Genomic DNA, 25,903 nt, shown 5'->3' with positions numbered 1-25,903 from the left:
GGTTTTACCGGTTTTCGTTTAGTAGGTGTCGATATTAGAACATTCGAAGACCTGAAACTTTGATGTTCTAATATAGACCCTCTAGTAACTGAGTTTCTAGATGTAACATTTTTATTGTATGATCAAGGAAGATTTAATACCTGGATAAATAAAAAGGACTGTTGGAAGAGCCACCTTCTGCATGGGACAGGTATGCATTCTGCACATGTATACCTGCGTATTATCAAGGGACAGTTACTTTGTACCTCCAGATTATGCACTGATGAAGTATATATGAAAGAAACTGAACAGTTAGTGAAATGTCTTTATGTTCATGGTTATAGACAACAAGATGCCCAACAGGGACTCATGACCACTAGGAATATGAGAAGAACAAGAGGACATCCTTACTTTTCAGAGAATATTACATCAGAACCAATCTGTCCCATACCACAGCCCTCAAGATAACAACAATAAAAGTAGCCTAAGATGCCTGCTTACATATAACAGTGATGTCTCACAGGTTTGTGAGATTATTAAGAAGAATTGGCTCATACTAACAATGGATGACAAAATAAAGGACTTAGTGGGAGAAGTTAAGATGTTTTGTTTAAAAAAAGATACATTTGAAGATACTTCTCTGTTATAAAGATGGGGATACATCAAAGAAAACAACATTGAAGAATTGGACTTTTCCTTGCAGCAAATGCAGGACATGTTCTTCAATTAACAGTAGTAATTCTTTTAGACCTCTTGTTACCAGAAGGTTTTATCAGTTGAAAACTGGTGGAGATTGTAAAATCAAAATCATTATTTATGTAACTAGTTGCACCCTCTGTAATGGATTTTATGTTGGTAAGACTAATCGACAGTTTAAAGATAGAAATTTACCATCACCTCAATGACATTAGGCTAAGAAAGGACACCAATGCTTTGTCTAAACATATCCATATTCAAGAGAATGTACAACACAAGTTTATATTTATGACATTAGAATTGGTACATGATAATCCTTGGGGTGGTGATTTATATAATAAAGCTGAGGTTTTGGACAGTCGATGGATTTATGATTTGCAGGCTGATTAGCTCCCTGGATTGAACAGAATGATTCATTTGAAGCCACTGTTGAAAGGGAGGAGACTTCCTAGATAAAAAATATAAATTTAAATTTTAAATGGCTGCTTTTTTGCTTCAAGGGGGGGGGGGCACTGACAGTAATGCAGGATCTGATGGAGGCTTTATGGGTTGAAAGCACTTATCCCTGTTTCTATGTCTCTGCTGTTTTAATGCCATTTTATTGTTTTATTTGTCAATACATGTTTCTCAGTGGTGGCCTAGCTCTGCTTGTCTTTTAAATATTTTTGTTTGTTGGAGCAGCCTTTAGCAATCTGGAGTTTTTATAGATTTCTACAGGTTCTTAAGAAGAGGGGAGGTTTAAACCACTTCAGGCCAAGGGATGATTCCCACATGTAGTAGATTATACAGTATTTTGGGGGGAAATATAGTAAGGAAATGGAAAAGTTAAGATTAAGGTGGCAGGAAAAGTGAGTGCGGTGTCTTGCTTCAGGCTGAAAGTCAAATTGAATGTTCTTCCAGCTGTGTTGAAACACTGTGCGAAATGGTTGTGCAATTGGTTTAGGACCCTATTTTTTTTTCAATCAACCTTGGGATTAGGGGCTGCATCATGTTGGAGATGTGGAAGGGTTGATGCAGGAAGTACACATATGTTTTGAGAATGTAACCTTAGCTCAAGACAATTGGAATGGAAGGGTATTTTTGTGAGGTGTGTACGCAAGAGATGGGAATTTTGTATGCTTGGCTTAGGAAGAGAAGAGGTGGGCTAGAGCATAAATGATAAGGCAATTTTACTCCTATTAGAGAGCTTGGTAAGGAGTTGAAGTTCAAAAGCTTGGAAGGGTAGTGTGGTATAGAAAAAGGAAGATAGTAGGAAATGTAATATTAGGACATACCACAGAGTATTAAGTGTCTAAGAAAGTAAGGAAAGGAAAATAAAAGTATCCAAAGTCTGGCATAAATGGATGAAATTCTATTGGGTGTGGGAGGGAAGGAATCTAAGAGATCTTTTGGTATTTTTTTGTTTGCAATGTAAGAGTTTATAGTTTTATTAATAGTTCATGCAATCTTTACTGTGAAACTATCAAAGAAACTTTAATATGATAATTGTTGAATGTTGGTGATTTTCTTTTGTACGGTATAAATTTTGATTTTTCAATTAAAAAAATAATGGACAAAACACTTCAGACCATCAACTCGGTCTAGAAAGCTTTTATATGAGAACTCTCTAAAGATGGTAAGTATTATGGCCAGTGTTGGTTAGACAGTCAAGATGAAAACTTCTGAATGGTGGTCAGAGCTGATCAGTGATTGGGTAACAGTCGGCATATAACATAAAGGGATGATACTCATTTGAACCAGGCACAGTTTTGTGCCCCTGGTAGCTCAATGCATTCAGTCCTCTAAGGGTTTTTACTGATCCCATGTAGTAAGTGCTGTATATATGTAGCTGGCTAGTAGCTTTTTTCTGATTTATATGTGGGTTGTTAAAATCCACCCTACCCCCCAAAAAAAACACAAAAGTTTGGTTCAATGGTGAGGGAGTCAAGTCAGCATAGGTATACATGGGGGGCTGTGATAGAAAGGGTACTGTAGTTGACTATGATATATTAAAATATTTCACTGATGGTTACCAGGATGTGGAGGAGTTTGATGTTATCTTGTCATATAAGTCTAGATTCAGCTATAAAGGAATATGGACTTAGCATCATCAGTAACAGACACCCTCAGTAGACGGTTTGAATGAAAGATATTCACTGTCTGGAACAGAAACAAAACAAGAAAGGCAGCAGCAATGCAAAACATTGCAAGTAAGGAAATATCAGTGGTGGTGGGATATGAGGTATTGATAAAGGTGAAAGCAAGTCATTTAACAGCTGAGTTCCATCAGATAGCTGATCTAAGAAAATAAACCCCAAATCCACAAACATCTCTGCACTGTAACCACATGCACACACACACACACACACACACACACACACACACACACACACACACACACACACACACACACATAGATAATTCTGAGTCACCAATCTACCTACCTCAAAACATTGGGATGTAGGAAGAAACCAGTGCACCCAGAAAATCCTTGAAAACACAGACAGGACAAACAGACCATGCAGGAGGCACTCCACACAAGAACTGAACTGGCTAGCATCTTTCTGTGAAGCGGTGATGCTTCTCAATGTGTAAATATGCTGCCTGAAATTACAAATAGCTGTTGTCATCTGATGAAATAAGGCAATATAGTTTCCCTGTGTAATTCAGCGGAGTACCAATATATTACAATCTACTGCAACCAATGATAAAAAAATAACATGAAAATAAAACTTTAAGGCTGTTAACTTATATTACAAAATTACCTCACACAGCAACATTTAGGCCAGCTGTATTTTAGTATGTTGTTGGATATTATCCAGCTGCCATTTTTCATCAGTATAATACACTAATTGAGAATCAGATACATATTGTAATATGGCATTTTGCAGACTTTCTTGATTATGTCATGGGTTGCTCTGTTTGATGTACATACAGCAGAACTGGATTCGTTTTGCCTGCAGTGGCTTTGTTCATAAACTTTTTTCTCTTTTGTTGTCTTTACCACACCACAGTGAAGGTTTTAATCATAAATCCAAACAAGTACCTACTTATCAGTTTATTTATTTATTTTTATTTATCCTTTCTTGACTGGGTTACTCCCACTAGGCTAGTGGCTTCTTTTTAGGGAATACTCAAAGAGGTATGTATACTATAAGAGGAAGTTTGGCCAAAGCATCAATGAACTCCACCCTAATCTTTTCAATAGGTGCTATAGGATCCTTTACATGCACACAAGCTACCATCAACTCCAGCAGATGGGACTTCAGTTTAGCACCTCATCCAAAGAATGATGCACTCAGGAGTCAGTGATCAACTTACCTGGAGCAGGAATAGAACTCTTAGCCTTCTTCACCAAAGATGAGTGAGATATCTATTGTGCCACTGACACTTACACAACAAAGTTATTTTTCTGAAGTCTTTAACATTGGGATTCAAATATCTTAAAATAATGGAGAGACATTTTGTCATAAGGTTTCTGCATCACACTAAGTATTTCAGATTCATAGACTGCTCCAATGCTGAGAATTCCCCTTATGAGGGTCATGTGCATATAGTAGCTCAATGGACAAAGCAGTATGTTAATGTGTTGGCACATGGGAGTAGCTAATTCTAATTATCTATGTACTCTTCCTTGGAAATGTCTGGCTGATTAATCTAAGAAGAAAAACTGAAAGTGTCAAAAGTTTGTGATCATCTTTATACTTCTGTGGAAGTACTCATGGTACAGGTCAGCCCAGAGAAGTCATTGGAGTGGGGAAATGTCAGAGTGTGTGTGTGTGTGTGTGTGTGTGTGTGTGTGTGTGTGTGTGTGTGTGTGTGTGTGTGTGTGTGTGCGTGCGCGCGTGCACACGCGCTCATGTGAGTTCGTGTGACAGACTGTGACTGTGTGTCTGCCTGGTTGCACTAGGGGGATTAGGTAGGGAATTACTAGTCAGATATGTGCATGTGAGGTATGGGTAATTCTGTGAGTATGATGGCATGCTGGGGGGGCTTGTTTGCAGATGAGTACTGTGCTGGAATGTGTATGAGTGCATATAAACATGTGTCTGATTGCGAGGGTGTAAGACTGTGTACATAATTGTGTGAGAAAGCACTGTGCATGTAGATGGGTGCTTTTGCTAAAACAGTGCAAGGGCTGCTAGTGTGATCATTATTTCTGTCAGGTCTGCTAGTTCAGTGCTTGATTCAGGGGTACACTATTGAGGTCTCCCATTGTAATTATACCTCTCTCTCTAAATCACAGTTTCTCACCATTCTGCTATTTGACGAACCTGCTTTTGGCAATTAGCACAATAAATGTGACGTTTTCTGACTCCTATAGTCTTTAGAAAAATGTATCTGTGCACAGTAGTTCATTCATTTAAAAGATTCTAGCATTTAAAATAACTACAAAACTGCATCTAACGTTATGTGCCCAACAGGACAATGGATGACTCCAAGTAAACATAATAATTGATTTACAATTTTTTCTACCGGTTGAATTTTAGTATAATATTTTGGATTTTTATCATAATAAAGTTTTCACTAAGGTCTTTAATGCTGATTGGCTGATTGCTCATTTTATATTTAATGCAAAAGTGCATTGAACATTGCCACTGCTCAGACAGGATAGCATATCAGCTATTCCGATCACTACAGTCCTGCAGTATTACAAGGTAAACAAATCATATATCCAAATAATGGGATATGATTTATAGTTAATGTAACAACTACTCGCTATACAAAGAATGTACTATATCTTGCATATTGTACTGATTGTATAGCATTTAAGTAAGGAAAACTAATCAAGAACTAAAGGATATAATCTGTAGTCATTTATCAGATATAATAAGGAAAATACAAACTAATGCCTTATATAAACATATAGAAGTGAAAGGAGAAGGACATCAATTTAAATGTCTTTTTTTCGGCTTTTCCCGGTTAGGGGTCGCCACAGTGGAACTCTGATCCACTAATGATCGGTAGTTGATTTTTACGTACTGGGTTACCAGCCCTGACACACAACCTTCAACGAAGCCATGCCCCATTCATGTTTGCCTCCACACAGAAGACGCTCTTGCTGAGAATCGAACGGGACAACATCTTGCTATGAGGCGACAACGCTACCGCAGTATCAATTTAAATGTATGGTTTTGAAAATAATAAATACATTAGAGGTAGAGATATAGTAATGAAAATGGAAAGAATGCAATATAGTTGTATAAATAAATTGCATGCTGATATAAACCCTAGTTTGAATAAAACCATCAGCATAAAACTTGTTCTGAAAGTGTTGCAACAGAGATATCAGGTTTTAAGATAAGGATGGAGTATCTCTTTAAGACTGTTATATAGATAAATGTATGTGATTAATTAAGAGTTTTTAAAGTTATGTATTTGAAACTGAAACTGATCTGACAAAGCATTATTGTGAAAACATGGAGCTAGTTATTGAATACATTTTATGCTCGTTTGTTGCTTCTCAGTTTTGTAATTGTTTATCATGCACATTTATCTGCTTGAATTTTCTACTTTTTTTAGGGATGGGGAGAGATTAGCAGGGAAGTGGAGGCAAGGTGAAGGCAAATAAGGAAGGGAATGTATCAGAGACACAGTTAGATGTTGAACAGTGGGGAAGGCACTAAGGGATCTTATGTAGAAAGAAGAAAAGGGCATTAAAACAGTCAGCGAATGGAAAGAATTCAGAAATATCATGGAAAGCAGGCAGCATGGGAAAGCTGGAAAGGAAATAGAGGGTAACAGAGTTGCAGTGGTAGTCATTGATGTCAAAAGCCTCAGAAAGGAAGACAACTGAGCTGGAAACACCAGTAATGGATAGTCAATGCCATTGGTATAATAGAGACACGGGCTATTGACAGGACATAAGTCATCACAATAGTTCCTGGGCTCATTGTGCAAAGCAGAAAACATGATAGGAACAGACTGAAAGTATATGTAGCACATCTAAGGGAAAGACTGGAAGGCAAATTGACAGATGAAGAAGCAACAGAATAATGAGACTACACTAAGGTGACAGGAAGAAGTAGGTGATGACAAAGAAACAAACGTGAGCTTCTGAGAAATAAAGCAGGTCAGAACAATACAGGAAAATTGACACAGTGCAATACCTGTAAGCCAGGTAATGCAAATTCATGGGCCGTCAAACAAGTCAGTAATAAAATCAAGCTGTTGACAGGGAGGAAAGGTTTGTTTATGACTGTGACCTCAGTCTAAGAAAGGCAAACTGGATATCACTTCATTTTAAGTAAAGAGTGAGCAGGCAGTCTGAGCTTTTTGAACTGGAAAAGACTGAATCAAGAGGCATTGCTTGTAATCAGGTAAGGGAGAGTGCACTATTTCATTCTGAAATGGGGGCAGAGGTAAATAATCTGTAGGTTAGAACTCTAATAAGTAATATTGACTATGCAACCTAAACTTGTCACATTACAACTACGCAGGTAAAAGCTGCACTCTCTAAAGCCAAAAACACAGCATCCATGGGACTGGACAACATCCCAGGCTGCATTTTACATGAACTTCAGAATGAACTGGCTCCCCACTTAAGCACCATGTTCAATCATAGTCTCACATCAGGCTTTGTGCCCACTGAATGGCGTACAGCAACAGTTATCCCAGTCCACAAAGGGGGAGCCACCACTGATCCTGGGAACTATCGCCCTATTAGCCTGACGAGCCTGGTCTGCAAGGCCATGGAATGTATCATCATGGAACTCATAAATAAAGACAATGGTAACCTCCAAACTCTGGATCCCACCCAGATCTGGTTTGTGAAAGGCAGATCATGCCTCCTGAACCTGATTGACTTCTTTGAGGCAGTCACCAAAGCCATAGATGAGGGTAAGGTGGTTCACACAGCCTATCTTGACCTCGGCAAGGCTTTTGACACCATCTCCCATTCTGGAATTATAGCTAAACTCACAAACTATGTATAAATCCCTATTTCAAAAGATGGGTTGCCAACTGGTTCACTGACAGAACCCACACTGTAAACGTTGCACACTCCAAATCTGACCTCAAACCAGTGCCAAGTGAAGTACCACAGCGTTCAGTCCTGGGACTTCTCCTGTTTGGTATCTACTTCTCTGAAGTACAGGCTAACACAGAAGGCCTCTGGCTAATGAAGTTTGCAGATGACTGCAAACTAGGAGCCATAGTCAAGTCCCCAAATGATGTGGAAATCCTACAGAAGGGCCTCGCTGAGACAGATTCCTGGTGTTAGAGACATGGCCTCAAGCTCAATGCCAAAAAGTGCATGGTCATCCCCTTTTGTAAAAACTCTGTACCCATGAACTACTACATAGACAGCAGTCTACTGAACACTGAATGTGTGATAAGAGACCTTGGGACCCAGGTGGACAGTAGTCTGTCCTTTGATAGTCACATCACCCCAGTAGTCAGGAAGTCCTTCTATGTGGCACACCTCATCATAAAAGGGTTCTCATCCAGGAAAAAAGAAGTCATTGTCATCCCCTTTGGTAAAAACTCTGTACCCATAAACTACTACATAGACAGCAGTCTACTGAACACCGAATGTGTGATAAGAGACCTTGGGACCCAGGTGGACAGTAGTCTGTCCTTTGATAGTCACATCACCCCAGTAGTCAGGAAGTCCTTCTATGTGGCACACCTCATCATAAAAGGGTTCTCATCCAGGAAAAAAGAAGTCATTGTTCCCCTCTACTCGACACTCATTAGACCCATTATAGAGTACAACGCCTCTTTTGGAATGTGACTCACAAGACATCTGCAGCAATTGGAAAGGCCACTGAAGAACCTCACAAAGAGGATTACTGGTCTCAAACAGATGCCCTACACTGACCGTCTAAAAAAAATTCCAGCTTTACTCCCATAGCATATCGCCTACTCCGAGGTGATGTCTGCCTAATATATAAAGCTATGTCAAACCCAGAGCTGTTGGACATGCTACACCTAAACAAATCCCAATCCCTCCGAGCTACATGCTCTGGGGACCTAAACCTTGTCACCACAATAAACAGGACATGCTGGAGGGATAGATTGCTGTCCCAGAGACTTCCCATACTCTGGAACAGGCTACCCATCTATGTCAAGCAAAGTTCTTCATTAATACTTTTCAAGAAAAATCTTGATGAGTGGATGGGAAATAGGAAATACACCCCAGGGATCACTTCTGTGTCTCTGCTCAACAGTGGCACAGGAAACTAACTTTCTTGGGTAGCATAAGCCAGGAAACCTTGTTGGCTAGGCTTACGTAGGCCCTTGGGCCAATAGCCTAGTACCTACCTATGAACCTATGAACATGTACTACAAATAAGGAACCAGAAATGGCTTTAAAGATTATGATTTGAGTTAAAGGGTTGCAGCTTTAAATTAAATTGGCAGTACAAAAAAAAAACATCCTGTGAAAGTGGTAGAAGAGCAGAGGGCATACTGGGGCTTTTCCCTCTGTAATGTGCCCTTTTATGAGCTCATGCAGTGACTGGAAACTAGAGATGGTGGAAAAAGCTGGACAGGTCACATTTGTGCTTTGTGAATATGGTACAAGTGTATTTACAAGATGCTTCTCAGTGTAAGTTATGCTAACTGTATTTTTCCTAATTCTATTTATAAGGGGGTTGGTGCATCCCTTACCTGCATGCAGTTCCTAGGGGTTTACGAGGAGTGTCATCACCCTTATAAAAAATATTAAAGGAATTAATTTTACAGAAAATGTAAGTTACTTTTTGTATGCTGATTTGTAATTCTTAGGCTTGCAGTCCAGGGAACCACTGAGTAGCCTGGCCCAAATCCCTTGTTCCCCTCAAGCATTGTCTGATAAAGTGACATGCTCAAGATGATACAGTAGGCAAATGAGGGAGGAAGTAATCAGAATTACAACTCACAACCTTAACCCTCTATGCCAGCTGCAAGACTTAAATTCTAATTAAGGAAATACTAAATTAAACTAATATTAAATTAAAGCTATTAATGTATGATTTTGCAAACGTCAGTAAACTAAATGTTGCATCTTTATTCTGTAGTTCCTTGATATGCTTCAAGTATGAGCAACACCAATGCTATTAGCATTTAGTTTGTTAAATGTATTAAGGTAATAACATGGTCTAGCATTCTTAAGAGTTTTCTGGAAAAGTGTTATCAGTCTCCTTGCATGAGACACCAAGTTTGCAGGGGTGAAACAAATGAAGGAGAAAGTATGGTGTAAAAGATGCCAGTTTCATTTATACACATCCAAGATTAACACTGCACCCAAGGAGTGAAAACTAAGAAAGGGTATGTGCTACTGAGGAGAAAGAAAAAAGGTGTGGGGAGTTATTATTAAGGAATATCTCTAAGCCATCAGGTTCAGAGTGAAAACATGGCATGCATGCCAAGATAAATCTAGAGGTAGAATCCAGACACAAGAGGATCATAAACACCTCTTGTCAGGCACTGGTCTGCATATCACCCAACCTGTAGACATTGAGAATAGGAACAGAGGCCCTTGGAAAGGTGGCACATCCAGTCAAAAATCTGGACAGCTAATTGTCATAAAATTTGAATACCAAATAGCACACACTTCCTACTTCTAGTAGGAATGTGGGACAGTACTTAAATCCATGTTTGAAAAACAGAATGAAAAATGGTGGGAAAATATTAGCACATTATCAAGGAGACAGTGTAACATCTGCAGAATTTAATGCGCTGTATTGTAAAATTCTATCGCACAAGGTAATTTATTTTTGCTTAAAAAGTGGCATACAAGAAGTGCTTAACCTTTCTTCAAACTGCTGTTGCCAAAAGTACGCCAGTCATGTAGTGTGGTTTTCTTTTTACTAGACAGCTTCAAAAACACAGTAATGAGGGATATTCAGGACAGCTGAACTATCTAGGCTGCAGTACTATATACAGTTATGTGGGCCTTGCAGGGAAGGGTAAGTCAAAGTGTAGGATAAAGAACAGAAGATGAAGAGAATGGAAAGCATTACATGACGTGTCCAAGAGATCTCGGCTCAAGCATTTTTTCTTCATTTAAAAAAAGTAGAGGGATGGGCAATATGCATTAAGGAGAAAATGTGTTGGGATTACCATAGGAGAATATGATAAGGCTTACAGGAAGGAGGCGTGCCCAGCTTATAAAAAAGACATACTTTAACAGGGCCCTCTTACACATAGGCAAGCTAGACAACTGCCAAAAGCACTGTGTTTTTAGGGATGCCCTTTATTTATTTTTTTACAGAATATTTATTTACTGTAAAAGTAAATACATAAAAGTACCTGTAGAAAAAGTAATATGTGCCCCCAAAAAACAGTGTGCTCAAGTGGGCAGTGCTTCAGTTGACTTCACAATCTAGTTAAGTTACATTCACCTTAAGCACTGCAAGGCCACAGAATACTGGCCTCGTGATGTTCAAATGTAGAAAAAAAGGTGTCTGAAGGAGTATTTTTTCACACCACAGGAGAAGTGCAAGGTACAGAGGCAGGGACATTTTTTAAGACTCTGAACAGAGACAAGGGAAATGGCATAGTGATATAGGTAAGAGAAGTATTATACTATTTTACAATAATGCTAGCATGCGTTAAGGCACAAGTATATACCAAAGCCATTCTAACCCATGGGCACTGATAGTTGGGAAAATTAGAGCATGAATGGCTAGGCTTAAAAAGAATCTAAGGTCATTAGCCTAGTAACTTCCTATGATCCCGTGGTCAACCAGATATTTTGGGCAATAGTTCAGACTTTGTGGTTTTTGTGGAGTGGACAGTTGAGATGAGAGGAATGGTACAGCTTGATAAGTGTCACCACCTTTTTTGCAGTAGTGCTTTCAATGGTCAACCAAATAGTTTTGGAAATATTTTTCTGGCTTTGTGATTTGTGTGAAAAAACTTGAATTGGAATATTTTAATGTGTGTCAGCTTGTCTGTATATATAATCTGTTGAAGTGAAATAATATTATATAGCCATCAGACATCTTGGCTACAACTGCTGGGTGGGGATAGTGTTTGGCTAAATGAAATCAACTGACTTTCTTGTCTTTGCTCAGTTTAAACATTCACTATCTTGTTTTCAAGGACTAGTGCGCTTTTGTCAGAAGTAAGATGGGCTATTTAACTAGATACCTGATATGCACAGATAGAGAAGGCATAATTGCTGTAGGTCTCTTTTGTGGAAAAAAAAGGCTAGCTGCCTATTGCTGTTAAGCAACATGCAATATTTTAATGGGTGGCAAATGTTTGGAACAATGGAGAAATACATTACACTGTCATTTTCTTTTATCACAATCAGACATCTGAGTTGCACATAGAAGTGGCTATAACTGCTTGGTGGAGTTTGTCTGGATGAAAGTTACTGACCCTTTTGTCATTCTCTCAGTGTAACAATTATCTCTCAAAAAGTAAGGGATAAATGCATTACATAATACACAGACCTTCAGAATTCTGGAGCTGGTGGCCCTCACACACCAAGAGTGTATAAGTGGATTTAGACATGGGTTTAGTAATTTCCTCTACCCTGAACCCAACCTAGTCTAAAACCAGTCCTACTCATGGGTATCCATTGAAGGTCACTGTACTTGTTTGGGGGGTTGGTGATAATGTCCTTACTTCTTTAACTTTCTTCCCAAACTTCAGAGGTCACTATATCTTGTGTTGGACTGGGGACAGATGAACAGATGATCACTATAGCTTGTATAAGGACACTGTACTGTCTCTAGAAGTTGCAGGTTGGAAACAATATGTCTGCCTTTTGTCTTTTGAGAGAGAGTAAATAAGCATGCTGTTTACATATGACTGAAACAAATATGTTATATTCTATTTTTCTGCCCATCAAAATGATAAACAGAATGTAGCTGTCTTTTAAGGCACAGGACAGAGGTGGTATTTTTAGATATAAATAAAATGGCAGCATCTTGAAATATGACTGTGGGCATGTGCCTTAATTTTAATCCAAATTAATATCAGAGGGGGGGATGCACAGAAAGTGGCAAACTGTTTTGAAGTGGGGGGTAGCGGGTGGGTACTATACCTAGATATGATATATGTATCCTCACAAACATTTGCTTTGTCATGTTTATTGTAAACTGTTGCTTGGTCAGCTCTGAGCATTAAAAGTTGATACAACTTATTTCTTTCGTGAAATAAAAGAAAAAAATAAGACTGAATTCCTTTTCTGTCTGCATAATTTTCCTGAACATTATCACTGGATCAAATGGCTTGAAAAAAAGCTCTTAAAATGCAAAATAGGGCATCTATAACCCCATGGCTTCTGGGTGTTTAGCAGGCCTCAGATCCCCAGCTTCATTACAGGGCAGTTTGAGTGTATTGAAAGGATGCAGGAAAAAGCAAAGTTGAAGAGTAAGACTGACTTTATTTTCTTAATCATGGTTTTTGTTCAGGCCATCACTGGTTGAAAAGGTTATTTAAAAAAGCTGTAAAATGTATCCTGAGCATCTAGAAACCTCATGTCTTAATACAGTTATTTCCACTGCAGTTACTACCATGCAGTCTTGGTCAGTAATGATGTGGTGAAAGGAAGGATGCAGGAAAAAAGATGGAGTAATTCTAAATTTCTTTCTTTGATCATTACTTTTGTTCAGACAATCGCTGGACAAAAAAAGCTGTTTAAAAACTCTAAAATGCCTCTCAGAGCATCTGGAAAACTCATAGCTTCTGGGAGCTGTACGGATTAATTTCTATTACAGTTTTTTAAATGCAGTCTTGCTCAGTAAGGATATGCTGAAAGGATCCAGGAAAAAAAGTTGAAGAGTAATGCCAAATAACTTTTGTTGATCATGGCAATTACCTCAGAGCAACTAGAATGGGTCTACTTCAGAAAGACGAAAATGCAAACTCTCGAATGCTCACATGAGCGAATAATCAGAAACTTGAAAGTGGTATTTTGGGATCGCAGTACAGTGAAGATCGGAATATTTACCCTTTTCTCACTGTAGTGCGAACTCAGTGTAGGAATATATATTTAGCGGGGGGTGTGGGGCGCAGCCCCCAACAATACATTTCGAGTTTTTGATTATTCGCTTATGTGAGCGTTCAAGAGTTTGCATTTTTGGTGTAATGACATAGACCCACCAGAACCCCTGTGGCTTAATCCACTTGTTTCATTCACAGTTCTAGACTATGGTCTTGTGTTGCTTGAATATGTTGAATGAATGAAAAACTGTAAGAAAATGAAGAATAAGACAAACTGTGAAGAAAAAAAAGAATAAAAAAGTAAAAGGAAATCTGGATAGTGTGAGTAGGCTAGGATGAGACTGATGGGGAGAGGGGTGCAATGACATCTTTTCACCTAGGGCCCCAGTTTAACTAAGGTCAGCCCTGTGTTTTAACACTGAAATGAGACAGAACTTTAATCAGATAGGATTTGGTTGACAGGTAGAATAAGTTACCAGAATACGTGGTACAAGTTTGAAATCTGAAGTCTTCCAGCATTGTGCAATTTTTGGAGTAATTTGACTGGGAGGACAGCTGTTTTTTTCTTGCCAGTACTGTAGAGATTTAGAGTCTGATTCTTCTGGATAGTTCATTTAATGTAATAAGATGCAACTACTCAAAAATGTATGCTGTATTTTTTGTTTCACCTGTAGACCTCCAACTTGGATAATTTTTAAAATTTTCGTCTAAAGCTTACACTACAACCACAACTTCTGACCATCTATGCATGTGAGCCCTGCCATATGCTAATTTTAGCCATGCCCCTAATAAAATTGTTTGGTCTCAGTCTCTATACAGGTGAACAGTTACAGTCATTCCCTTGCATAAGAGAAGACCTTCCACTGACACAGGCAATTACAGACCCATAAGTCTGACCAGCCTTATATGCAAAGCAATGGGAAGACTTATCAAAAAACTCCAGCTATTTTCTATCTTGTATCATATACTAAGAGGTGATCTCTGCTTAACTTACAAAGCCATGACTGACCGAGCTCTGTTAGAAATGCTACATGTAAAGAAATCCCAATCCCTCTCCACCACACTCTCCAGAGACCTCAACCTCATTACCACAATCAACAGAACATGCTGGAGGGACAGGCTCATAACCCAGAGACTGCCCATGCTCTGGAATAGACTTCCCATACATGTCAAGTAGAGCAGCTCACTCATCCTCTGCAAGGGAAATCTTGATGAGTGGATGAGAAATAGAAAGTCCACCCCGGGGATCACTCCAGTGGTTCTACTTGTTAGAGGCACTGGTAATTAACATCAGGTGGCACAATGCTAGGGGACTTCTATGGGCTAGGCTTGAAAAGGATCCAGGGCCATTAGCCTAGTACACACCTATGAACCTATGACCCACTGAATTATTCAATCAGGACATAGGGAACCTCCAAACACTGGACCCATGTCAGTTTGGATTTGTCAAAGGCAGATCATGCTTACTCAACCTGGTGGACTTTTTTGAAAAGGTCACTAAGGAAATGAATGAAAGCAAAACAGTACACACCATGGATTTATGTCAGTTTATAGGGTCTATATTAAAAGACCGAATGTTTAGGTGATCGAACACCTAAACATCGATCTTCTAATATCGAACCGCACAATGTCGAATGTCCCAGGGAAACACTTCGCTCAGCCACAACACAAAAAACATTACTTTACATCTAAATTAAGTGGGGGGGGGGCTTTGCTCCCCACACCCCCTAACTAAATATGCCAACTCTGAGATCGTTCAGCAGTAGGGAAATAGCAAACTCCGGCGAATGGCCAAGGGAAATCTTTCCTGGCGTTAAATCGGCCGTTTGCCATTTTTTGCTTTCAATATTAGAAGATCGATGTTTAGGTGTTCGATCACCTAAACAGTCGGTCTTCTAATATAAACCCCAGTTTATATATATATATATATATATATATACACAGATTGTCAAAACCCATATGGTAGAAAGGGTCTACTTCTTTTGACCTAACTTTCATTTTCCTGACACTCATTTTCCTGAACCCATTTGACTGAAATTTCATTTGCCTGACACTTCATTTGCCTGACACTTCATTTGACTGACAAGTATTATTAGCAAGAAAATGGAATATGCCCCCTTCTCCACTGCAGTGCGACCCTGGAGTTAGAATATATAGTTAGGGGGGGTGTGGTGTGTGGCGGGCGAAGCCCCCCACTTCATTTCATATGATATTGTTAACTTTTGATGTAATATTGCTTAGTAACAGAAAAGTAAGTGGGGGGCTTGGCCCCCCACACCCCCCATTGTGGGGGGCTGTACCCCCCACACCCCCCCTAACTATATATTCTAACTCCAGGGTCGCACTGCAGTGGGGAAGGGGGCATATTCCATTTTCTTGCTAATAATACTTGTCAGGCAAATGAAGTGTCAGGCAAATGAAGTGTCAGGCAAATGAAATTTCAGTCATTTGTCTCAGGCAAATGAGTGTCAGGCAAATGAAAGTTAGGTCAAAAGAAGTAGACCCGGTAGAAACTATATGGCTGATAATGCAGTTAATCAAAAAACTGACATAATCCACACAACACCAGTCAACAACGCAAGCAATGGTTTCGCAGGGAGCAAGCTTCCTGCACCCCAAGACCTGTTAATATGTTATATCAACTCCAGAATCACACTACAGTGGAGAAAAGGGCAAATTACCCAATCCCTACTGTACGGCGATCTCAGTCAGAAAGGTACAATGAACAAAATTGTTGGCCATAAGGTCTCAACCATATGGGTTTTGACAATTTAGTCCTATGACCAGTTGCTATAGACCTATGACCTACCTCAACCTAGTCAACACTTTTGGCTCAATTCCCCACTCAGGCATAGTAGAAAAGTTAAATAAACTGAGAATAAAACCTTATGTCACCTGCTGCATTGCCAACTGGCTTATACAGAGGAAGCAGATAATCAAAATAGGGAAAGTTACCTCCAGAAAGAAACCAGTCACCAGTGGTGGGCACCATTGTTCTGTGCTGGGACATCTCTATCTGACGTCTACTTTTCTAAAGGAAAATCCAATACCAAAGAATTCTGGCTGACCAGGTCTGCAGATGAGTGCAAGCTAGGAGCAGTCATTGAATACCCAAATGACTTAGCCATCTAGCAGGAAGTTTTGTCTGAAAAAAAAAATAACTGGTGCCCAAATCATGGACTGAAACTAAATGTCAGAAATGCATTGTTGTATCCTTTGGCTAATCATCTGCACCAGAGAACTACTATAATGACAATATGCCCGTAGGAGTTGACCCAGTTCTTTGGGATTTGGGAACTTACGTTGACAGTGACCTAACTTTAGTCAAATGTGTCTATTGTTGTAAAAAAATCTTTTTACACTGCACAGCTTTTAAACAAAGGGATTGTGTCTAGATTTGGGGATGTCATTGCCCACTATTGCCTAGCCCTCATTAGGCCAGTCATTGAATATAATGCTCCCTTTGGCATCTGTCCAGTCTCATGTAACAATTGGAATGCCCACAGAGATACCTCACTAAAAGGAAACAAGACATAAACAACATGTTCTACATGGACTGACTCAAAGCCCTGCCACTATACTTACACTATCCATTAGACTGCTAACAGGTGACCTGTTCCTGGGATACAAGGAATCTTCCCACCCATTATGGACAGATTCACTGCACATTAGCAAGTCAAATGATAAAAAGTAGTCCTTTGGGGTTTGGCATAATGGTTAAGGTATTTACCTTACTGACACAGGGTACAAGGTACAATTCTCATCTTTAAAAGGAAATTAATTAGGCTTAACATGGTTCTCAAGGGCAGCCAGCCTAGTACTTGCCTATGAACCTGTGAATCAAAAATACTCACTCTAGGTATATAAGCTTTGTCTGCAACATCAACTGAATGGTTTGGAGGGACAGGTATATCTCGCAGAGGATACCGCTACTGTGGAACAGACTCCCCATCCACATAAAACAAACATCATCCCTGTCCATATTCAAGGGCAACTTAGATCTATGGATGGAAAACAGCAAATTTAATACAGGACTCCCCCCCCCCACCCCCGTACTACTAATAGACTGACACAGCTCCTAAATGCCTTATCCCATGCATGGGTCCCTCAAATTATCTATGTTATGATTCCAGTTATTCTCATTAGGGTAATATATAATTATTGACGATGAGATAGTAAGAACAATCTATAACCAAATGGGATATCTTATTCTTTGAACAAATATGCAAATTGTTTAGACCTCAAATGGCCCGCAAGGGCAGCTAGTCTAGTACTTTCTTATGAGCCTATAATTAGTGGTCATAATGTTTTGTAGACACCTAAAGAAGATTTTGTCCACAGTTTGTAAAATAACCTCCATCAACAGACTTGAAGTTTCAGTGTCTGTGTTTATAATGTTGCAAGACAAAATTATGTTGAGGTTTTAGCTCAGAACTACTGCAAACCAGTTGACTTTATGACAAAGAAGAATGAAGGTTTGATTGCATCCTATACGACCTTGGTTCAATTACCATCCCAAGTGTTGGAAGAGTTGCCTGGGGAGCATGGGAGAGAGCCAGCTCATACATCCCAGTGGAGGATTATAGCACCTCAAACAAGACAGACAAACAATAAGTGCTAACAGGCTCAAGTCTGTGCACCCACAGAAATATGGGTATATGCACATGCATGAGAGCATGCATACACAGGTGGCATCACATGACTTGTGCAGAGACAAAGGTACCAGTAAGGATGGGGATTGCATCCTGCAAAAAGATAAAAAGAATGATAGCTACCTGGATGATGGATATATACTGGATGGTCTACACTGACATACACTTGAATACTGCAGTAGGAGAAGCATTATGGTGCCCATGCTGGATGCCTTCAGTATGCTGAGTTTGTGTGAGGTCTGCACAAAGTCAGAAGATCAGACAAACAGTGGAGAGAAGATAACAGTGCTGTAGGATTCCTTTTCACCATATGAGCAGGATGGAGACTCTGAACAGGGCCTATAAGTATTTGGAGGAAGATATTCCACCACTAATTCAATTGTTCATTGCAGACAGCATTCTTCAAGACATAGAATTTGCAGAATGTTCTGAGTCTGTTAGAGTTCATTGATAAACATCAGTTATTCTGCAAGTAGACTTTCCAGATTTTGGTGCCAGTAAAAATGCACTGAGTGCTTAAAATGTTTAAATGTATTAACCTCTGCAGTCTGATTCACTCCCTTTAACACTCATGAGTAATGTTTGTTCATGATCATTTTAATGCTATTGGGCAAAATAGTGTTACTTAGCAAAGTCAAAGTGTAAGGGGACATTTAGAACATTCCAGAATATTTATTTATTTTACATTTGCTATTTTTCAAGAAGAATAAGGTGAGCAATAATAATATTGCTGTTTTCAAGAAAAATAAGATGCAATGCTTTTCTTTAGCTTGCTTAAGCCTTCACCACTGTACAGTATGATTTTATTGTTTTTACAGGTACCCCATTCTGTCTGCACTGAAAGTTGTCAACCTGGATACCAAAAGGTTTCTCGTCGAGGACAACCTCTCTGTTGTTTTGATTGCTTAGCCTGTTCTAAGGGAGAAATCAGCAATGAGACTGGTATGTAACACCTCCTACTAACTAGTTATCAAAATACGCAAGTTACCTTTTGAAACATAAGCATAATATTTGAAAAAGATCACTTTCCAATTTAAACAGACTTTCAGATGCCACTAATCCCACTAAAATATACATTCTAACAAAGACTATTTACACAAATGGACAGTGCTTTAGTTTTTCCCTGAGTATGACAATCAGTATAAACTGCTATGGATCCTTTTCTTGGTAGAAATCTTACAAAATAAGTAGCGTATAATGGAAACAAGGCAAAATTTCAAAATTAACATGCCAGTCTGCACTCAGTTATAAATGTTTATAATTAATGCTAAAGGATAACAATAAAATTTCAGGAAGTTTGCATGGCACAACTTAAGAGCATAAACTCACAGCAGGATTTTGGCTCAGTATTGAAATGTTTGCACTCGCAATACTGAGTGCCGAAGAAAAACTGAATGAAAAAAATAATGAAAATTCACAGAAGAGCGAAACCCGAAAATCACTCTTCACCTTAAAACTTATTTTTGTTGGGGGGAAGGCAAGCCCTCCACACACCTGCAAACTTATATATGCCAACTCCAAGATCATGAGATGGTATATCCAAGTCTATTCTTTCGGCCAGTCAGTCACTGGATTTCGAGACTTGCTCTAGTGGGCCTGACATTTCAAATGGTTACTCAGAATTTTCAGACAAGCCAAATCAAAATAGAACCCCTTGCCTATTAATCAGGGTGGAAGATTGCAAGAGGGCTGAATGTGTAACTATGTAAATGATTTCTGGATAGTAACATGTTGGCATAGGGAATGTTATTAAAGAAAATGAAGTAACAGTGAAATGGCTCTCAAACAAAAACATGGATAAAATAGTCACTAAGCATCAAGACTCAGGGAATAGTAAACAGTACTTCACTCATAAGAAAGTATAGCTGACAGTGCAGTATAAAGAGCATCATTTAAAGAGTCTATGCTTTTCAATGCCCTTACAAGACACTGTACAAAAAGTCTGGAAGGGAAAACCTACTTCATTTTTATTGATGACACATATATGCAAGAAAATTGAGCTTGATGAAGACAAAGGATGTAAAAGACTTGTCAAGACTAGAAGAAGTCTGCATGGCAGAGATTAAGAACATAAACTCAGAGCAGAATTTTGGCTCACTACTCCAAGTGCCGAAAAGCTGAATAAAAAAAAATATGTTTTAATCTGATAAAATAAATGAATAAAGCTTAATAATGGCTCATGAAAAAAAAACTTCTAAGTGAGGCGAGAAGCATTTTTATCAACTATATTAAAATGTAATCTGAATATAATTTCATAAAATGCTGGAGGAATAGTGAATACATAAGAAAATGTTTGCAGACAAAAAGTTTAGAGGTGATAAGGGAGTAAAATCCTCACCAAATCTATCCTCTAGCAGGTTTGCTATCTCTGTGGGATTAGTGTACGTCAAAACATTAGTCACTAGTTTGGCACATGCTTGTGTCTTACCTTTTAGGCGAAGTAGATAGCTGTAAAAGGCCTTATGGTTATCCTTGGCTGTGATTGCTAATTTTTTTTCAAAATTACCGTTAGAGGATTTGACATGTTGTCTTATTTACCTGTTGAGGCTGAGGAGGATACTTTTCCATTGTTGGAGCCTCACCTTAGTTGTCTTAGACAACAACTTTTTGCATTTGTTGTAAAGTTTGTGGATGCTGGATGTCCACCAGGGTAGCTTTTTTTTACCTGGGGCTCTGGCTTTAATTTTCTCTGCAACAGCCAAGTCTATACACTTACACAAGTGATTGCACAGGGCTTTACTGTAAACGTTGGTGTAGTTACCACTTCCAGTTGGTGTAGGGCTTGGAATGCATTTATATCTTCCCCTAGAAGGGTATAGTTTGCTTTGGTGACGTTTTTTAGTCTGACTTTGCCCTTTGTAAATTCTGGTGTTAGTGCCAGTTTGAAGACAACTGATTTGTGGTCCGATTTATTTAATGAGGGTCCAAGAGTTGCCATGTTAATGAGGACCAATTCCAATATGTTTGTTCCTCTTGGGATTTGAGCAATTTGTTCCAGGGCATTTGAGTTAACAAAGTCAAGGAACTTTTGTGCTAGTGAGTTAAGGTTAGAGTAAGTTTCCCAGTGGATGGTGAGATAATTGAAATCCACCATGACCAGAGTGTTTGGCAATATTTGGATTGACTTTACTTTGGTCAAGTAGGCCTCATGGGCATCATGATCCATGGAGGGAGATCTATAACTAGCTATTATTTGAATTGTGTCTTACCCACAGTAATCTGAACTTGGAGTAATTCCATGAAGTTGTTCAGTTTTATTAGTTGGGAGGTGAATTTATCTCTAATATAGATAGAAACACTGCTTAGTAAAGGTATGCATTGATGAAGCTGTAGCAGCTTCAATGATAGAATTTGTGTTCAAACCCTTGAAGAAGCATTTGAAGCCTAGTGGAATGAGCTCTGACGGAAGTAGACAGGCTTTTGCCATGAAAAGAATAACAAAGGAAATGGCCTTAGGTATGTAGGAGGAGATGGTTTGCTTGGAAACAGCCAAACCTAATGTCCTCAGATGAAAGGAAACAAAAAACTGGTCAGACTTATAAATGATCTTAGTTTTATTCAAATAATACCTGCAGTGTCTGTGCAAATCCAGGGTATGAAGGACCCTTGCACTAGTCAACTGAGGAGAGAAAAATATGAAGGGAGTTGTATCGCCTGATTCAAAGGCAATTCATTAGCAACCTTGGGCATAAAAGAAGGTTTAGTACAAAGGGACAACCTGGCCCTGTGAAAAAAATAAAAAAGGAGGGATGACCATAAGGGTCTAAAGCTCAGAAACCCTCCAAGCAGAAGTAAGAGGAAGCAATGAGATGGTCTTCCAGCAACAATGTTGCAGAGAAGCTGAACCTCCAGGCTCAAAGGTCCCAAAGAGGAGAAATTTGCTTCCTTGAGGGCCTGATATGCAGGACCCCTTCAAGAAACTGTTTGACCTCAATGTGAGAACACAAGGAAGATTCAAAGGCAAACAGTCAGAAATAGCTGATAAATGGACCTTCACAGAAGAATAAGTCAAGCCAGACTGGATGAACTCACTCAAATAGAACTGAACTAAAGGGACCCCCACTGAAAAAAGGGTCCTGGTTATGAGCATGGCACCAGACAAAATTATATTTCATTTGGACATATAAGACTTTCTGGTTGCAGATTTTCTTGCCTCCTGTAAAACCCTGAGCACATCCTCAGAAAAAAACGTACCTAAAAGGGATCAAAATCCTATCACCCACAGTGTCAGTTGAAGAGTGGACAGGTGAGAATGGATGAGTGATCCTTTGTCTTGCATAAGGAGGTCCAACTGGTGAGGTAATATGTGGTGATTGCCCATGGCCAGATGCATTAAGAGGCCCAGTGCTGTCTTGGCTACAAAGGAGTCAGTAGCAAGATTTTTTGGGAGTCCAGCTGAATCTTCTGCAGGACTCTTGGAAGTAGGGCAATGGGAAAGAGGCATAGAGAAACATATCCTTGCAAGGAAAATAAAGGGTGTCCATCTTTATCACCACATGGCATTGCACCCTGGAACAGAAAAAAAAAGCTGCCTGTTCTGAGGAGAGGCAAAAGGATCTACCTGAGGAATACATCACCGATAGACTATGTCAAGAAACACATCTCTGTGAAGCATCCATTCATGAGCTTCTGTTTTGGACCTGCAAAAAGAACCTGCCACTAGATTGTGCTCTGAATGAATATGTCCTGCCTGAAGAGTTAACTGATAACTGAGAGCCACATCCCAAGCCTGAAGAACCAAACTGCAGAGAAAGTAAACTTTGTGTCCCCATGACTGCTGACATACCACACCACTGTGGTGTTGTCTGTGTAAACCTTAAGAGGACCTGGAGATTGGGGTGAAAAGCCAAAGCATGAAAGGCCAGAATCAGAGCTGTGATCTCTTTGATGCTGATATGGTCTGACTTCTGGTGGGGGGCAGAGACCTTGAACTTTCAGATGACCACAGGAAGCACCCCCACTCCACGTCTGATGCATTGGTGAACAGTTCTTGAGAAGGGACCAGAGGCTGAAAGGGCAGGTCTGGGTTAAGAGTAAGTTGCTGGATTCACCACTTGAATTCTCACTTTAAACAAAGAAGGAGAGGCATTCTGAAATCAAGAGGGTGACAATGCCTAAGCCAATCTGACCTGACATACAATTGAAACTTCTACATGTATAGTCTGGCAAGAAAGACCACTGGAATAGAAGAGGCCATGAATCCTATGAAGAAACTTCCTGGCTAGAATGACAGACAGTGAAAGAAGATACTGAAAGAAAGATTTCAAGGACAAAACTTTTGGAGGTTGAAGAAAGGCCAACACTGGCACTGTCTGAATCCTGCAACCCAGAGACACATGACCCTGAGAAGGAGTCAGGATACATTTTTGGAAGTTTATAGTGAACCCCAGACTTTGAAGGAGAGAGATGGTGAACTCCAGATCCTGAAACAGGCAACTGGGAGAAGGTGCCTTAAGCAAAAGGTCATCTAGATAAGGAAAAGTCTGAATGCCTTGGAGCCTGCAAAAGGCCAACTCAGGAGCTAGGCACTCTGTGAATATGCTTGTGAATACTCTTGGGGCAATAGAGAGGCCAAGGGGCAAAGCAGAGAACTGAAAATGAGAGGAAGAAACAGAGAAACATAAAAACTTCCTGAAAAGAGGGTGAATAGGATTATGAAGGTAAACATTCTTCAGATCCAAGGACACCAGAAAAGCCTGGTAAGCAAAAGATGGCATATGGTTTGAAGAGTAAGTATCTGAAAAGAAGGAACCTTGAGAAAGATGTTGAAGAAGGAGACATGCAGATTAAGTGTCTAAGTGCCCTTCTTTTGAGGAACCAGGAACATCCTGGAGTAAAATCCCTTTCCTACTTGGGAAGTGAGACAGGTTGAATAGTTCCCTGGTCCACCAGGGACACAAGAACTTTTGAGAAATGAGGAAGCTGCTGCAGCGGAGGTTGGGGAATCTCTGAAAAAGGAAGGAGGGACTTCCACACCATGAAGTAACCCTGATGGATGATAAAGAAAACCTAAGCATCCAAGGTGATGAGATGTCAGCTTGGAAGACAGAGGGAGAGCTGCAGGGGCAAAGGAACCTAGCTGAGGGGGTAGGGGAGGCAAGGAGTCAAAGAGAAGCAGGCCTGTCAGATAAAAAAGGCTTCTGAGCCACAGGGGCCTGAGAAGACTTAGCAGAAGGATCTAGCCTACCACCTATCCTGCCTTTATTGGCCTGATGAGGCTGCCTGCAAACAAAAGCAGACCTAGTAGAATCCTCAGGAATTTAGTGATGAGACACAAAAATATATTTAAGGTCCTGCAAAGCTTAACCTTTTTTCTTGAAGAGACTTAAGCACTTCAGCAGCAGCAGTCCCAAAGGGATTTTTATTGTCCAAAGGAGCATCAAGCAATTTGTTCTTAATGTCTTCAGGTAATGATTGCAGGCGAATCGAAGAGTAATGTCTCATGATAGACCCAAAGACTTTGGCTATAGAAGAGACATCAGCAGCAACATAACTGTATTTGATAGAGTGGCAAGCCACCTGAGAGGTAGAACCCAACATAGATAGAGTAAAAGACTTTGCTTCAGATTCAGGGAGGTCAGAAATAACCTGACAAACCTGGGCAATCAAGGCCAGAACCTATCTGGTCATGTGGGTCTGGTAATTGATGGTCTGAAAGGCTAATGTAGAAGCAGTATAAACCCTATTACTAATAATATTCATTGCTCTACTATTGTCATCTGAAGGCAGTAGCTTGGAATAGGGAAAAAACTTATAAAGCTTGTCAGAGAAGACTGACACCTCAGCAGTGTCTGCAGAAGGTTACTTAAATAAGAATTTTCAGTTTTTTTTGGAGCAGGAGGCTGAGAATAAGGAAACTTAGAAGCAGCTATAACTGTGTTTAACAAAGCAGCCAACACAGGAAGTACTACAGAAGATTTAGGAGTGTCTACCTAAAGCAACTCATAATACATTTTTCTGCATATCAGACACTTGAGAAAAGTCTCACTTAAAGTATTCCATCATTCTAGCTATTGTGTCTCCAAAAGACAATTCCTCAAAAGGAGACTCTGAACTAATGGAGTCCTCTTCATCAGAACCATAATCCAAAGGTGAAAGCATCTGGGAAGAGTAAGACAAGGACCCTTCATCAGACTCTGAATCCTTATCTGAGGAATTGGGTTCCTAAGTCCATGTAGAAGGAATTGAAGTCAAAGGGGGAGTAGGCATGGACACCCCTTGGGGAAGCAGGGCCATTAAGGCATTAAACAGACCCTGAGTTAACTCCTGCCATTCCCTTTGAGGATGCTTAGGGTATACAGAAATATAGTCTTCAGTTTTTTTCTTGGTAAGAATGTCAGCCCTAACAAACACTGGAGGTTTCAAACCCTGATGGGATTTAATAAGAGTACACAGAAACTCTTCCCTGTCCAGAATCTGCAGAATCCCTCTAAGGCCTTTTGAGATAATTAACTGTGGTTCCTCTCAATGTCCAGAGCAGACACCTGCAAAGCCTCAGAGGAAGTGTGAAAGGAAGGATCTATGTTGGCCTCTGATGAGGTCACAGCAGAGGAATCTGACATAGACACTATATATGGTATCACCTGCTTTAAGAGAAACGTCCAGTGGAGGCTGGACAGCCAAAGAATCTGGCCAAGATTTCTTGGTCAGCTTTGTACTTAATGATGCCTTGGGGGTTAGTAGATATTACCATAGGTGAACAGTTTAAGCCT

At 39.7% G+C, this 25,903-nt stretch overlaps 1 protein-coding gene across 1 annotated transcript in view; it reads left to right on the top strand.

The window, feature by feature from the left end:
• The window catches only part of LOC122805992 (extracellular calcium-sensing receptor-like), a 304,623-nt gene that overhangs the window by 228,679 nt on the left and 50,041 nt on the right, over window positions 1-25,903 (top strand). The window contains 3 exon segments of the mRNA XM_044076233.1: window positions 9,127-9,182; window positions 10,721-10,739; window positions 19,010-19,133. Coding sequence (XP_043932168.1) covers window positions 9,127-9,182; window positions 10,721-10,739; window positions 19,010-19,133 — 199 coding nt within the window.

This window comes from Protopterus annectens, chromosome 7.part0 (genome assembly GCF_019279795.1).
Source record: "Protopterus annectens isolate FY-2018-M chromosome 7.part0, PAN1.0, whole genome shotgun sequence".
Lineage (NCBI taxonomy): Eukaryota > Metazoa > Chordata > Ceratodontiformes > Protopteridae > Protopterus > Protopterus annectens.
Note: the sequence above shows the minus strand (reverse complement) of the source record. Positions and strands in the feature narration are given on the sequence as shown.